The sequence below is a fragment of the Stegodyphus dumicola genome, chromosome 4 (genome assembly GCF_044657685.1).
Source record: "Stegodyphus dumicola isolate Sdum_Otavi_A_Nest chromosome 4, ASM4465768v1".
In the NCBI taxonomy this organism is placed as follows: Eukaryota; Metazoa; Arthropoda; class Arachnida; order Araneae; family Eresidae; genus Stegodyphus; species Stegodyphus dumicola.
This window is the reverse complement of record NC_140771.1, coordinates 143,825,776-143,841,986: the sequence shown is the minus strand read 5'-3', so window position 1 is coordinate 143,841,986 and position 16,211 is coordinate 143,825,776. Positions and strand designations below refer to the sequence as shown.

At 30.2% G+C, this 16,211-nt stretch overlaps 1 protein-coding gene across 3 annotated transcripts in view; it reads right to left on the bottom strand.

Moving 5' to 3' along the window:
* Positions 1-1,165: 1,165 nt before the first annotated feature.
* Positions 1,166-16,211, bottom strand: part of LOC146997717 (prenylated Rab acceptor protein 1-like) — a 34,431-nt gene continuing 19,385 nt past the window's right edge. For 2 of the 3 annotated variants that reach the window (XM_085815577.1, XM_085815578.1), the window contains exons 3-6: positions 11,622-11,719; positions 7,879-7,980; positions 1,616-1,747; positions 1,166-1,526 (exon numbers count right to left, since the gene is read on the bottom strand). In XM_085815577.1, coding sequence (XP_085671703.1) covers positions 1,647-1,747; positions 7,879-7,980; positions 11,622-11,719 — 301 coding nt within the window. In that variant the 3' untranslated portion in view covers positions 1,166-1,526; positions 1,616-1,646. The remainder of the gene's footprint in view (positions 1,527-1,615; positions 1,748-7,878; positions 7,981-11,621; positions 11,720-16,211) is intronic. The other variant, XM_085815579.1, reaches the window with a different exon arrangement.

The following is a 16,211-nucleotide window of genomic DNA, read 5'->3' as shown; positions in this document are numbered from 1 at the left end:
AATTTGCCCAACAAAACAATATCACCTTCTTCAGTATTAAAACCCTGGCTTAATAATTTGGAAGTTCCTTAGGCTAACCACCATACTGATTAGGATAGCCTTCATTTTGATAAAATAATGAGTGAAGGGCTCTTTTGAATCCTGTATAAATAATTACATGACAAAAAAGAATAAGCTAGATTAAGCAAGGATACAAATAAGTCAGAAGTTATTTTATAATTATTTTTCTCTCTTATATGTAGCAGATAAAGGTCCTGAAGATGATGCATATACAACACACCAAAATGGTTAAAATTTACTGAAAAATCATTCTCCAGTAGTTAAAAAATTGTACTGCAAAGCTGCAGTTTTAGAATGTATTTGCAAAATTTTCAAACTGGTAACACACATACATGCACACACACACACACCCCAAAATAAAACCACTTTTTTTGTTTGAAAAATTTCACAAACATCTACACATTCAATAACTTTGTCAAAACTAAAAATCATTCATATCTTTAATCTTTTAAATATTAATTAAATAACTAATTTAATAATGAATTAATTCATGATAACATATAAAAATTCTGCAACTGATCCCATTAATTTCTTTATAAAAGTTTTAAATACTTACATAAAACTACAAAGGAATCAAAACAATTACAAATGGTACTTTTTAAAATTAAATATTTTAAATATTTTCTCTTTACAAAAAATATTATAATGATAATGAGCAGATAACACTATACATGTAAAAAATAATTGAAATAATTAATACTATTAAAATAGCTAATCCTCATAACAAGATTACCTACACCGTTTAAATTTATTAAACTAAATTATTAATTTTAATTCTTTTCGATAATTTATTGTGAATTCACATGGTTTTCTATTTAAAAGTATATGTTTTGATTCTATTTTATTTTCTTAAAATTATATGTATACCTAATAATCATAATTATTTAAATAGAAAATTATTATTTATTAAATCTAAGTTATAACAATAAAATGTTACATTTTTCTTTAAACATGATTTTATACCTGATTTACTCAAAAACATTTTTTACTTATTATCCTCCCTCCCCCAAAAAATATGCCATTTAGAATGCTGAAAATTTCCAGTGAGTGGTAATATATTTTCACAGGTGTTAAGAATTTGAATTACAAAATAATTTCTGAACTCTTATATATTTTTTATTACACATTTATTCAAAATGAAAAACAAAAGATGCCCAAAGAACTATATAACAGAAAACTCAATATTGCACTATTCACAGAAAAAACAATATGGAAATAAAACACATAAAATCTTTGAATGCTGAACATGAGAAAAGTATAAAATCAATTGCCAAAATGAGACAATTGTTCACTGAAATGCAAATATTTTAAATACAATACTTTAAAAGCTTAAATAAATAAATACTGATTTCAGCCATAAATAACACGTTACACTGTTTCCAACATCAATTTGATATCAGCTTCTCCATTATTTTTGTCAAGGTCATACAGAGTAGCATGCAGCATTATAGAAAAAAACGAGGCCCCTGAAAGGAATTTTAATTTTATCACATACTTAAAGATTATTAAAAATTTATATTATACAAATTTTAATAAAATAACTAATTAAACATACTGAAAAATAATTTAATGACTGCATTAATAAATTAAACAGGAGCCATATGAAGATCAAAGTCATCTTCATCTTTAGGACACTGTTCTATCGAATATAATGTGGCATGAAGCATGATAGTGAAAAAGGAAGCTCCTGAAAAATATATTTCTCATAAAGGTATCAATAATTTTAAATTTTCATCAATAAAGCACTTTTTCATATTAACCTTTCAGATGCCAAATAATATTAGCTTGGCAATATAACTCAGCATTTTTGAGGTCAACACATGTACTAAAAAATTTTTAAAAATCCCTTTCAAGTGTAATCTTAATTAATTAACAAATTTATTCGACATTATAGAAAATATCCACTTCTTTTGTACAAATTACACTATGTATCTGGCATCTCAGACTGCTTTAAAGTATTTATGGTATCTAAAAGGTTAAACTGCATAAAAATAATATAAAATTAAATAAATGAGAGAGGTACATAATTTAACTGAATAATTATAAGAAAATAAAAAAGAGGATGGCATTCTGAAACATTTAAATAACTTAAATTTTGCCAAAAAATAAAATAAAAGATTAAAAAAAGAGCAGCAATTTTTTTTTAAACTGGAATAACAAGAAAGAAATAAAAAATATAATATACATTTATAAATTTTAATGCTTAAGATACTGAAACAAAATAAACATTTAAAATTAAATATTTATAATTTTATAACTATGCTACTTAATACAACAATAATCAAGAGTATTGAATCAACAATCTGAAAATATATTTTATTTTATTTTAATTCTGCCTAAATAGTAAAATCATTAAGGCATATATGCATATTATACAACAATTACAATCAACTTGATGATGAATGAAAATATTTTTATATAAATTATTTACTGGTTATAAAAGTAAAATACAAGCAAGATGTTCAACTGAAGAAATTTAACAATATTCTAAACATACAGTGCTGGTCATTAAAATTGCTATACCAGGAAGGAAAACAAATAGCAGAATCTTACTTATAATCTTATACCGTATAACAGGATGAAGACATGATTAAATTTGCAGATAGTTTGGAGTACACAGCCAGTAGAATTCAGACAGTTGCCATCTCTAGCTGCAATAATGGCTGTAATTTGTCTGGACATCGAGTTGAATTGGTGAACACCCTGGATGACAGATAAGGGTACTTTATTCCACAAGGCTTCAACTCTGTGCCAGTGCTCATCTATAATAGCGGCTGGGAAGTGGTGGCATGCCAATCTCTCGGCAACTAATGATTCAGATATTCTCAATGGGTTAGAAATGTGGATCTCTCCTATGGATCATTAATGTGGATTATCTCCTGGCCAGAGCAAGAGTCGAACACCCTCTGTATCCAGGAAGGTCAGGACAGTATGGGCAACATGCAGTTCTACATTATCTTGATAAAAGATGGCGTCGTGCAGGCTTCAAAAATAGGGCATAGCTCAACCTTAATATGTCACAAATGTAGTGATAGCTCAATACAATACCAGCTACGCAAATAAAAGGTGGCTGGGATGTGTGGGCACCTCAAGCCAGGTGCTGGACCTATATGATGATGACAAATGAGAGCTAGCAATGTTCATTCTCCTCAATGCATCCACACATGGATATGTCCATCATGATGCTGTACATAGAACCAGGACTTGACTGAGAAGATGACATGGTGCTACTCCTATGTCCAGGGTTATTATTAATTGTAGGCACACCTGTCTCTGCTGCAGCATCAAAGGAAGCTGAAACAATGGTCACCATGCTTACAGCCCATGACATTGCACTGTCTGTGTAGACAATTGTTGCTCTGAATACAAGCCAACTTCCTGACTCAGGGTACATTATGTGGCTGTATGATCCTGCAAGGCCAAGAAGATAACATGTCTGTTTTCTCAGGTATTATTGGCCTGGGGTTGCTGAGATTCTGCATGGCATTTAATGTAAATATCCTGAACCTATCAATTCCATACTTGCCTGATAGTCATGGGATTCCAACCAATATGAGCAGTAGTATTGCGGAATGATAAAATGCAGTCCCAACAGGCCCCTATCCTGGCACGGTCAAATTATGGTACATGCTGGTAAGAATTTCTCCTTCTTACATGAGGCATAATATGACCTTTACACAAACAACCAAAATTCAAATTCAATTTCCAAATGAGAAACCCACTGTGCAGTCTTTCCATTTATAAACAAAGTAGATAACATTATTCATACCTGCTTTGTGCATATGCACTGGAATGTTAATCATTTGCATATCTCAGCATGTAGTACCAAATTTGGCATTTGTTACATACCACCTTCTTGGTGTAGCAATTTTAACAGTGAGCAGCATAATTAAAAAGAAATATTTTAATCTGTGGATAAGCTATTTATTTCCATTAAGTTTTACATCATATTGATTATGTTCAAGACAGTATATTAAAAAATAACATTCATTTTAACAACACACACTTGTAACAAAACATATGATGTTTAATAAATTCTCATATTTAAAAACAAATTATGACTAGCAGTAGTTTTATTCACATCTTCAATAATATTTTAAATATCTCCTGATTTCATTTCTCTGTTGCAAAGTTTTTCCTTATGCCCAATTTATAATGGAGTTCACAGTATTTTAAATGAATGCAATGGCTTAAGTAGATACCGTAATACCCCCATACTACGAGTTAGCAGATATGTCTGCAGATAATAGAAAACACCATGCACAACAGGATACCATATAGTATATATATATAAATTTGGTGAAGTTGAATTGATATACACTCATGTCCATAAATTAAGGATAATTCATGCGGAAATCAAACTCTAAAATAAATACATCATCTGTAAAATCATTACACACATCTTCAAGAATCATGTGCAAATTTCAGGAAGTAACCAGATGACACCGATGGTACGTCACAATGATGAGAGTGTAAGAGAGTGATATATAGGGAATACAAGCAAAGAAGTAAAATTGCTCGCAGGCGCTTTATAAGCATTTCAGTGCAATAACCGAATAGTTATGACACAAAGGACGCATTTGGATGATTTTTTACGTGGTAGAATTATCGGCCGTCTGGAATGTGGGCGTACCCAACTGGAAGTATCAGACGAACTTTGAATTGCACAGAGTGTCATCTCCAGGCTTTGGCAACGATTCCAAGATGATGGTAATGTGAGTAGACGTTATAGCACAGGTCGCCCCAGAGTTACAATGCCGAATGAGGACCGGTATTTAGCAGTTACTGCCAAAAGAAACAGGCGGAGCACAGCCTCAGACCTGTCTCGTCAGCTCTCTTCAGCCACTGGTACGACAATTTCAAGGCAGACAGTGTACAGACGCTTAGGGCAGATTGGTCTATATGCTCGTAGACCTGTAAGATGCGTTCCACTTGCAGCAACTCACTGTCGCCTGCGGTTAGCCTGGAGTAGAGAGCATGCAGTAGCCTGGAGTAGAGAGCATGCATGTCAAGGTTTAGCTTGCAGTCTGATTCTCGTCGGATTTTCATACGGAGAGCTCCAGATACCCGTTACCACCAAAAAAACATCATTTAACGACACCATTACGGTGGTGCAGGAGTGCTCGTTTGGGGTGGAATTATTCTGGGTTCCAGAACTGACCTGCATGTTCAAACTGGAACCATAACAAGCCAAATCTATCGGGACGTCATTCTGGAACAACATGTATGTTTGTTTTGGGGCACCATGGGCGCATAATTTGTGTATATGGATGACAACGCCCGTCCTCACCCTGCAAACATCGTAAGCGAATGCCTTCAATCGGAGGATATCACCCAGCATTCAGTATGGACTGGCCAGCATTCTCACTGGACTTGAATCCAGTAGAGCACGTGTGGGACAAACTTGGCCGACGAGTTGCAGCCCGTCATCCTCCTCCTACATGTCTACCGGAACTTCGGAGAGCATTACTTTTTGAGTGGTGTAATATCCCCCAAGATCAGATCGATAATTTGATACTCAGCATGCCTAGGCATTGTACGGATTGTATTGCATCGTCTGGGAGACATACAATGTTATGTATTAACAATCATACCAACCATGTAATATTGGTTTTTTGTAAAAAAAAATTTTTTTTTTAAAATTTTTGTAATTTGCTCCAGGGAGGAAAAATTGTTAATTTTTTTAATGATATGAAACATATAGCATCTTTTTTTGCTCTTTACTTTTTGTTTAATAAATAAGCTTTACAAATAAGTCAAATTTGTTTTGCTTTTAACTCTTCCTTTGCCTGATTTTGCATTATCCTTAATTTATGGACATGAGTGTATTTGGCATTGTAAGGCAATAGAAGTTTCACTTTTATATTGCATTGTTAATAAAATAATGTAAATTTATTTTCCAGAATTTTTGCTTTTTCACTCATAGATAAAACATTATGGTCTCTTTTAAGTTTAGAAGCATTGATAAAATCCCTAATCTTATGCACGGAAGCCATTAAAACTTACATAAGAAAAATTCTGAGTACGAAAGTTGTGACAAAATGTTACTAATAAGAACAGAGATATTGTTAAAAGTAGAGTTGTGATTACTATGGGAACATAGTGCTTAGCTTATTTCAGTAATTATGCTTCATATTTAGTGATAAGCTGTTTATTACTTGGCATACATTTTGAAACTTCAAAGTATTTTTCCCCTCCATTTGGCATTGCGGATAACAAATCTATGAAATAGCACTATAAGTATTATAGTTAGTTATGAAAGATTACTACAATACTAATTTAGTCAAACAAGAATTTGAAGAAATATAAAATTTACTTTTTTATACCATTAATCTGCATAATATATTTTGTTTGAAGTATTTTATTTCATTGATTTATACCCAAAGATTTTCTTTCTTTTTCTTTTTGGAGGAAGGAGGAGGGGCAAGATAATACAAAACTTGCTTTTTCCCTGAAGCTCCTTTCTTTTATTGAAAAATGTTATGAATGACTTTTCACACAGAAAGCTTTGTTTATAAGCAAGCTGTGATTTTTCTAAATTACAACATTCTTGTCTAGTATTAATGTTTAAGTATTCATGACTATGTGGGTGCAGTAGTTCTATTTATTCTTGATATTTGGAATTCAGTAATAATTTTATTGTGTGTATAGTATAATTTATAATTTTAAATCAAAATGTTTTTTCTTAACAGATGGGCATGAAACTCATTCTCAAATTCAATAAGCAGAAAATTAATACTTCAAAAGAAATTAATAAGCATAATCTATGTTTTTACAAATCTATATCATTAAAATGGGAAAAAAAATAAATATAATCCACTCATGCTGCACAAATAAATAATAAATAAGACATAACTTAAAAGTGTTCACAAAAATTAATTTATCTTTCCATTAGCTTTAACAGCTTAATTAATACTACTTTTTGAGATTTTCACATAAACTGCTTAATTTGAAGGCAAACTTGAAGTAAAATAATGCATATACATATCATGCAGCATTAATAAGACATATAACAGTTCTATCAGTATGAAAGTTTATGTAGATACATATAAAATAATAATTTTAATTAACTTTTTTGATACAAAATTTATAAAAATTAAAAATAGATTTAAGAAATGTAGATACACATAAAATAATAATTCTAATTAACTTTTTAAAACAAAATTTATCAAAATTAAAAACAGATTTAAGATCAGTTGGAAAGAAAAATATTAATAAAATAATAGTATTCTGAAAATATTTCAAAAGCTTTAAACCATAATTTTATTTTTTAAAACATTAACTTTTTATTTAAAACATAACCAAACATAATTTCTTTAATTATTAATAGAATAACTTTCCCTCCTTTAATTCTAAAGTAATTTTATAAACTTGATCATTTTATTTTTAAAGTACTTGAATAATCTTTTACATTTATATGATGACTAAACTGACAATGTAGAATATATTGATGAAATTAAGTGAATGTTACTCACTTGCTGCAAATAGAACTTTAAATTTGCTAAGTTGATAATTGTATGAAAATCTTGAAGATTTTAATATTTTATCTAAAGAAGTTAAATGACACAGCAGCTTGAGGTACTGGAAAAGAGAACATGACTTATGACTAACTTCACGAATTATTTAATGAATATTCTGAAGATCACTGTTTGCGAACTATAGGGCACCAAGCTCCAATTTACAGTTTTTTGTTTCTTACTTAGATAGGGGAGTATTCCTTTTTTGAATTAAAAAAATTTAAAACATTTATTGAAACCTGTAAAAAACAAAGTCCTTAAATAGTAACATAACAATGCAAATATAAAAAAAAAAGTATACCTAATATCCAAAAAACAACTTGCCCAGCACCAGCAAGGTAAAATAAAGGAAATGAAATGATCGATACTAAGGCATACTGATGTGCTAATGTCAGCTTCTGACCTGAAATTAAAAATATGTGAAACTTTTAGAATAACTAATAAAACATTTAGAAATGTCCCTGAATTAAAATCCTTATGAAGGAAGATCAAATTTTATATTTAATTCAAAACTGACCAGCAATACATCAGTTAATTTTTTAAAAAATTTTCATTAAAAAGCATGTAGTATTTTAATTGTTATTATTGTATTAATACAAATCAAAGATAAAAAGTTGAAGAATTATAACATTATATACCATTAATATTTGGACACTGCTCTATCTATACATGCAAAATTGAACTTTATGTTGCTTTACCATCAACACAAATAAAAACTGATCTTCAGCTAGACAAGCATAAAAAATGTCACATTGAACAGAATTTATAAATTTTCAACACATAATGAAAACAGAATGCTATATTAGAAAACAGTCCCATTGAGGCATTTCAACCCACAGGGGATTTCTTTTGTTACATAATGATAGAAAGACTTCAATCTGTTCTCATCCCTGACTCAAAAATAAACCCTCCCCATATAACAAAAAATTTTTGATTAACTAAGGAAATCAAATCATATCACAACTGTAGATCACACAAACTCTGAATTAAAAACTTCTGTGATAGACTATTATCAGTACAATTATAATGAAAATATCTTATTACACATTGAAGAATTAAAAGGCATATGCAGTTAAAATAAAGTTGAAACAAAATGTTTAAGGTTGACATGCTAACATCATGCTGGAATAAATGGTTTGAGGAAGTCATTCTTTCTAGCTCCAGCTGATGAAGTAGACAAGTCGTTTGTGAAAAATTCCTATTTTACTAATGCATAGTGTGGCTTTAGAGTGGCAATCTAGAGCATTTCATTTTGCTTTCACCTTCTTACATGCCATAAGCTGTAAAAGAAGTGCAGCTGTTTAGAAAATGCTGGTTATCCCGAACAATGCTTGGAGCTTCTGATTTAATCAGAACAAATCTTAAAAATTTAAATCAGTAGAAATGAATCTTATGGTGCACGTGAGTAGAGTTCTACTAACAATCGTATTTCAATCAAATGATGTGAAAGGAAATATCCTCTGGACTACATCATGCAAATAATGAAGTTTGGAGGATGCAGATAATGACATGATGGTGTTTTCACGGTCTACGCCAGGCAACATAGATATTAATAAATCCACTATTTATATGTAATGGCAATAATTAAAGCCCTTGCTTTTTTCATGCAATCTGATGTCTCGTGGTACATCTGTGCTGTAGAATAATAATTTGATGATGAATACATGAACACTGGACTGATCCCTCTAAATCCCTGAATTAAATCTCAATGGGATGTTACTATGTAATAGCTTTTTATGACTTCTTCCAGTGTTCATATTTACATACATCAAGAAAGTCTCATTTAATATGCAAATGGTATGTGCTGAAATATGATATTTTTAAAGTTGAATACTGACAAATTTGCTTAGATTTCTAGTAATTTATTTAATTACATAAATGTTTCATGCCAGAGATAATCTGAATTACTGGGGAATTGCATACCAAAATTGCCAAAGGAAAAAACTTGCACACAATTGTATCAAAAGCCAAGTATAGAAACATTTTACTTGATACTTCAAAGTCATCACACAAACAAAAGAATTACGGAAAAATTTTGAAAAACACGATAAAGAATTTTTTTACATTATGTTTAATTTTAAACATTATGTTTAGATAACATAGTAAGGTAATGCACCACAGCAATGGAAGTATAAGCCAACTGATTTTTTTTTTTTCAAATCTTCATAAGTTTTTAAGTCTTTTAAGTGATCAGGTAAAGAAATGGAACATAATTCATATTTATGAAATAAACTTTTAAATATAATTTTTACACTTAACAGAGTTTTAAAAGAAAATTAAAGACTGTTTTTTTAAAGAGAAATCCAATAGAGAAACTTTTTCTTTAAAAAATCAAAATGATACATTTTTCTAAACTTTATATCTAAAATCATATGCTGAATGGAAGGAAAAGAGACACAGACACGCAAAGTACCTAGATCGTATAAAAATAATTGATAAAAATGCAATATGTTGCTGTCTAATACAATATTAAAATAATTAGTTTTAAATAATATAAAACCCATACATATATTTTTGTAATTCAGTATCTTTTAGACCTTTTTAAATTATAAAATTACATATATTAAAGGTACAGAAAAGAGAAAAAGATTCATAAAATATTTATTAAAAATGCATTTATAATTTTAGCTATGATAACACATGTTTAAAAGCCACCAAACCATAAAATAATGTATTAAGTGCTGCCTGAACATCTATATACAGTACAAAGTCTTTAATCCGGACATCCATAATCCAGAATAATCTATAATCCAGACCTCAAAGCTACAAACCTTCTGTGCATGCGTAGCGTTTACGGATGTGCATCATACCTTTACGTATGTGCATATGCATTTACGCATGCGCGTTTAATGTATAACGGGCGGTATAAGCTAGGCTAAAATTATCTATTTCAGTTAATGTTGCAGATTGTGTTGTTCTTTAATCTTCTAAATGGATCCAGCTTATTATTTTTTGCAGACTGTTAGAGCAATTTTATAAAAAGTAAGCTTGAACTTTTGATTATGTCAAAAAGAGTTTCCTATTCTGAAGCTGCCAAAGAATCTACAAAGCGAAAGCATCTTTCAATGTTCATCAAACAAAAAGTGGAATTGCTTCAAAAAATGGATAAAGGCATGAAGAAAGTGACAGAGAGGTTAGTGAAAACGAAAAAATTTCGATTGACAAGTTAGTTGGTATTCTCGGCACAGCAGTTACAGGGCTTGAACAGCGGAACTTTGTAACTGAACAATAAATTATATCTGTTTATAGAATTAAAGAGAAAGTATTAGCACATAAAACGAAGCAACTGAAACAACTTACATTGAAAGAAATGCTTAATAAAGTAAACAAATAAATATTAAGCTTTTTTTTTTTTTTTTTTTTTTTGTAAATTTTGATATCCTTTAGATCATAATTGCTCTTTATTTCATAAATTACAGTTTCATATTTTTAATTGCATAATTTCTGCATGCCATCTTACTAGATTCAAATTGATCATCTATAATGCAGAAAAACCCCTAATCCGGAATCGCCAAAGTCCCGACGAGTCCGGATTAAAGACTTTGCACCGTATCAATAATATGCTGTTCTTCAAGCAAACAAAATAGTATATCAAGATGACTACAGTACACTGTAAATGCTTATGAAATATGTATATTCTAAAAATAACATTTTATAGGAATGTATAAATGAGAAAATTATAAATTAGTTAATGTTTTGATTTTAGCCTGCAAGTTCATGTTTTCAAATGATACTGAAAGATAGCCCTTTCCCCTTCTCTCTAAACATAACTTCAGTTGAACTGAAATATAATAGATATCATTTGCTCTGATCTATCTCTTTAATTCAGTCCATAAACATATATTTAATATAAAATATGTAGTTCATACAACACAATTATATCTAACTAATAAGAAATAATGCACAAAAACTCTTCCGAGTAATGCACATGAAAAAATGTTTTATATGGTATTTTACATGCGTATTGAGTTTGTTTATTATTACAATATATTTTGCTGATCAGCTAATCATAATAAGAACAAAAATTAAAGTAAATAATATTACCAAACAAAATAACTTCTTTCGCATCATTTCTCAACTTAATTATGTAACAAGAACCAAGAAGAGCAGCAATTGCTATTAGAAGCAAAGGGGAAGTCAATCTATAACAGAAAATAAATACTTAAATAAAAGTTTAAAACTGACCAACAGTGCAATTTAGAAATAAAACAGATGTAAAAAATGGTCATGCTTTTATTTTATGGCAATCTCTCTTCCAGTATCCATGTTTAAGAATAAGAATAGTATTTACAACAACAAAAAATAATGCACAAAAAAGAACACATATAAAAATCAATAACTATTTTACACAATACTTATATATTTACTTCTGTATTTTACACAAATAAAACATTAATATACTGACTTGTTGGAGAAGTCAAACAGCAAGAATAAGCTTAATATTTGTAAATTTTGCAAGACTTGTTCTGATGGTTTAACTACAAAAACATGTTTCTCAGCTGCCCAAGTGCAAATGAACGAGAAAATGATTGGGTCATGTTTTCTCCAGGGGGGGCCCAAGAGCGATGCGCAGTGCAGGGAGAAAGTTATGCCACATACGCATGACGTCATGTGGGTGACAGCGTTAGTTCTTGGTGTTTGTTTACTTTCATTGCATCAACAGTTTGATTTGATTTGTGTTGTTAATTTGCTATTATACCTAGGCGGAAGTGGCAAATTGTGCTATAGCGTTGTGTCAGAATTATACAAATTAATACGTTTTTTGGCGGGAAACACTCTTTACAACCAGATAAAATAACTATTTTTTTAATGAATTTATGTAGTTTTCATACATAACTGTGATGTAATTTTACATTTATTTTTCATTTTACTGCTATTTTACATTTAAATTGAAAAATTTCTCATTTTAAATCATTTTTTATCATAATCTTCATTTTGTGTATGAGACTTACATCGTAGTGAGATATTTAAACTCAGTGTCATGTTTACCAATACTGAGTACCTGAATGATTAGTTAATAAATTCGCATATCCAACTTCATTCACATGTTTTGGTTACTTTCTTTACATCCCAAACGTAATTCTATGTATTGAAGCAGCGTCTGGGTTAAGCTTTGAGAACTAAGTAAACTGATACATGCCTCACCGTGAGGAAAGAACAATTTCTCGACCACACTATGATGCAAACATCGAATGAGTGAGTGACATATTTTCTTCAGTGTTATTTAACTGATGCATACAGGTATGTGTGATGTAATTTAATTGATATAACTTACACATGCTTGAACCTGAAGGAAAACAAATCTGTGTATAATGCTAGAATACAAATAGTGAAAGAGTAAGTAAGATATTCTGTTCAGTGTTATTTAACTGCTGCATATGTTTTAATTTTGATTTCATATAACTTGTCTTTAATTATAAGAGAAAGTAAAATAATTCAATATTGAACACATATTTCGAGTATAACAAAAGTATTTTAAGAAACAACCTGATAAAAATACATTAGTAATTAAAAATATTTAATTTGTGTACAGGCTGAATTGAAATTAAGATGTGGTGGTCTATTTAATTATGGCAAAGCACACTAGGGCTATCTGCATAATAGGTGTGATGCCTTCGTGGAGGACTTTCTCAGGGAAACTGGCTCGTATACACATTACGCATGAGAAAAACCACGAAAACACCCATGCAGCCAGCCCGTTCACAGGATTCGGACCGAACTACCAGTGTTCAGCGACTTTACCGCTTGGCCGCTGGTGGGCCGAAACTAAGATGTAGGGCAAGTTTATTATTATTATTATTGTGTGTATATGTGTAAGAAAATGTATTTTAATTGTTCCATTTTTAATGTATGGAAGGAAGAATAGGATGCCAATATCAAAGATTATTTACTATAGCAAATAATCACGTCAGGATAAATGTTATATAGAAATCTTGGGAGTGTAAGGGATTATAAGAGTACTTTTACATTATACTGAAAATATACACACTTCTGCTAAAATCTGAAGTGAATCAATATGAAGTGACTTTTCACTTTAAAAAGAATGTGATAAGTATACTATTTAAAAGTATAATGACAGATATTAAGAAATTTGCAGAATTTTATGGTATTTAAATATGAATTTGTTAAGTCAAATCTTTTTATATATATTTTTGCTTGAGATATGTAATTTAAACTGAAAATCACGATCATATATTTCTCATGGAATGTCAAAGTTCATTTGTATTAAAAAAGTGCATGAGAAATGAAAATAAATAGAATAATACTTTTTGATTGTGTTTTTACCATGGTCTTAGCAGTTATGCCATCATGTGTTCTGTTCAACAAGATTTATTTAGTGCAAACAATACTACGAAAAAAATATTGAAAAATACCTTGTTTTACAATATTTATTTCCCTTAATTAACTTAAATATCGTTTTTCATTTTCTAATGCTTTCCTTTACGAAAAGAATTTAATGTTTACAATTATTTTCAGCATTCATACGAATTCTGTGCATAAAATAAAAATTTTCTTTAACAAAATACTTAATCGGAAAGTATATACCCGGTATTTCCGGTGTATCTACCACATATAAAATGATCATTTTGCTTCAGTTTACATTTTTTCCATTACCAAAATCATGTAGCAGATGCGTCAGCCGATGCGTCTTGTCTCCCGGGTGACGTCACTACCAGCAACCAATGGCACGCTTTTTCCGTTCCTGGCCTAACCTTAGTATATTAAAGAACCTTGTGTTTTCTCCTATCAATAAAATTTCCATTTCCATACTTAAAGACCCCACTCCAGGTATGAATTTCTGGAGTATTTACAGAATTCCTTGCCAGTGTGTTTTAATTAGTCAAACTAAGAGAGCCTTAAAGTTTCACAATAAGAACATGAGGCATATGTTAGGAAAAGGGAAACACATAAAATCCTTTGTTGCCCAGCACTGTTGGTCAAAAAATCACACTTCCCATTTTTCTGCAGCCAAAATTATTCAAAAAACATTTTCCATTGGTGAATTACAATTTTCTAGAGAAGTTTCACATTAAAAAAAATCTTTTTGTTCTAAACGACCCTAAGTCCAATCCATCTTTACCTTCAGCCTTTAAGGAAGTTACATTCCAGTTTTCTTGTTTCATCAATAGATGGTACTAGTAGCTTAACTTCTTTCCAGCTATTCTTATCTCATTCATCTGCACTTAGGCAGCTGGTTCTGTAGTTAAACCATCGAAACTAGTCCTGCAAAATTTACAAAAATTACGCTGATTCCTGTTGTTTGACCATAATGTAATAATCATTATCCAGTGTGTCATTTTAAACTAAATCAATAACAGTCATCCACCAAGAAATCATAATACTGTCTCTAATAGGTCATAGTTTTGAAAACATGTGGGACAAAAACCAAGTAACAAAACACTCGAAACTCACCAGAGATCCTAAGATGGAAAGAAGACTTAACAGCCTAATTAGGGAAATAAGCAATCTAATTGCTGAGAACTGAAAAGTGAGAATCACTTTTAGATAATATGACATCTGAACAGGAAACACTATGGAAAATTACAGGGTCCTTATGATTGGAGCATCCTAACCATATTGGCTCACTTATACAAGATAATATCGTTACTCAATCAAAGCAAAAAAAAAAAAAAAAAAAAAAAAAAAAAAATTTGTTTTTGTCAAAAGTCTAGAAGAATCCTTCAAACCTAACATATCAAACAACAAAAGATCATGATGATGAAATAAACAATGTATTAATTTCCTTAATGCATAAGAAATCTACTGAATTTTTACAGCATACAATGCCCAATGAATTAAATAACATCATTAAAAATTTAAATGTGAACAGAGCATGAGAATATGACAACATTTTGCATGAAGCCAGCTACCACCATCCTTTTTACAACTATAATTAATGCCTGTCTTAGGTTTTCCTACTTTCCACAACTGTGGAAGCATGCTGGATTATTACCTTTTTAAAGCCTGGTAAAAAATCCAAATCTTCCCACAATTTATAGGCCTGTAAATCTGCTTCCCTGTTTATGGAAGCTCTTTGAAAGGATAATTCATCAAAGGTTGAATTATCAAAACAACAAAATCAAAAATAACAATTTGACTTCAGACAGAGCCTAAATACATCTACGCAACTCCTAAACATTGTGGAAAACATTGCTTAAGCACTTACAAAAAAAAAAAAAAAAAAAAATGTATGGCTCCCTGTTTCTTAGATATGGAAAAGGTATTTGATAAAATTTTGGCATCAAGAACTAAATTTACAAAATTGTCTCTCATGATGGTCACATTACTCAAGTCTTATCAGAAATGTAGAACTTCTGAGGCATGAGTAAGAGATATACTTTCAAAGTCAAACAAACAAATATACAAAGAAAAAAAAAAAAAAAGATAATGGAATAATGTTTTTTCTTTTGAAGGAAAAAATAAATTATGTTTATTTTCATTCAATAAATGGGTAATTTATTTGAAATTCAACATTGTGGTGACTAGTTCTGAAATATTTGACTTCTGGAAATAAGTTCAGGCTCTTTTTCTATTCAAAATAGTTCATTTAGATTTTATTTTGATTATTGAACTAGTGTCAGTAATGAATGTGTTAGTAAGAATGATAAAGGAAATTAGAGTTGAAGGGTTTAA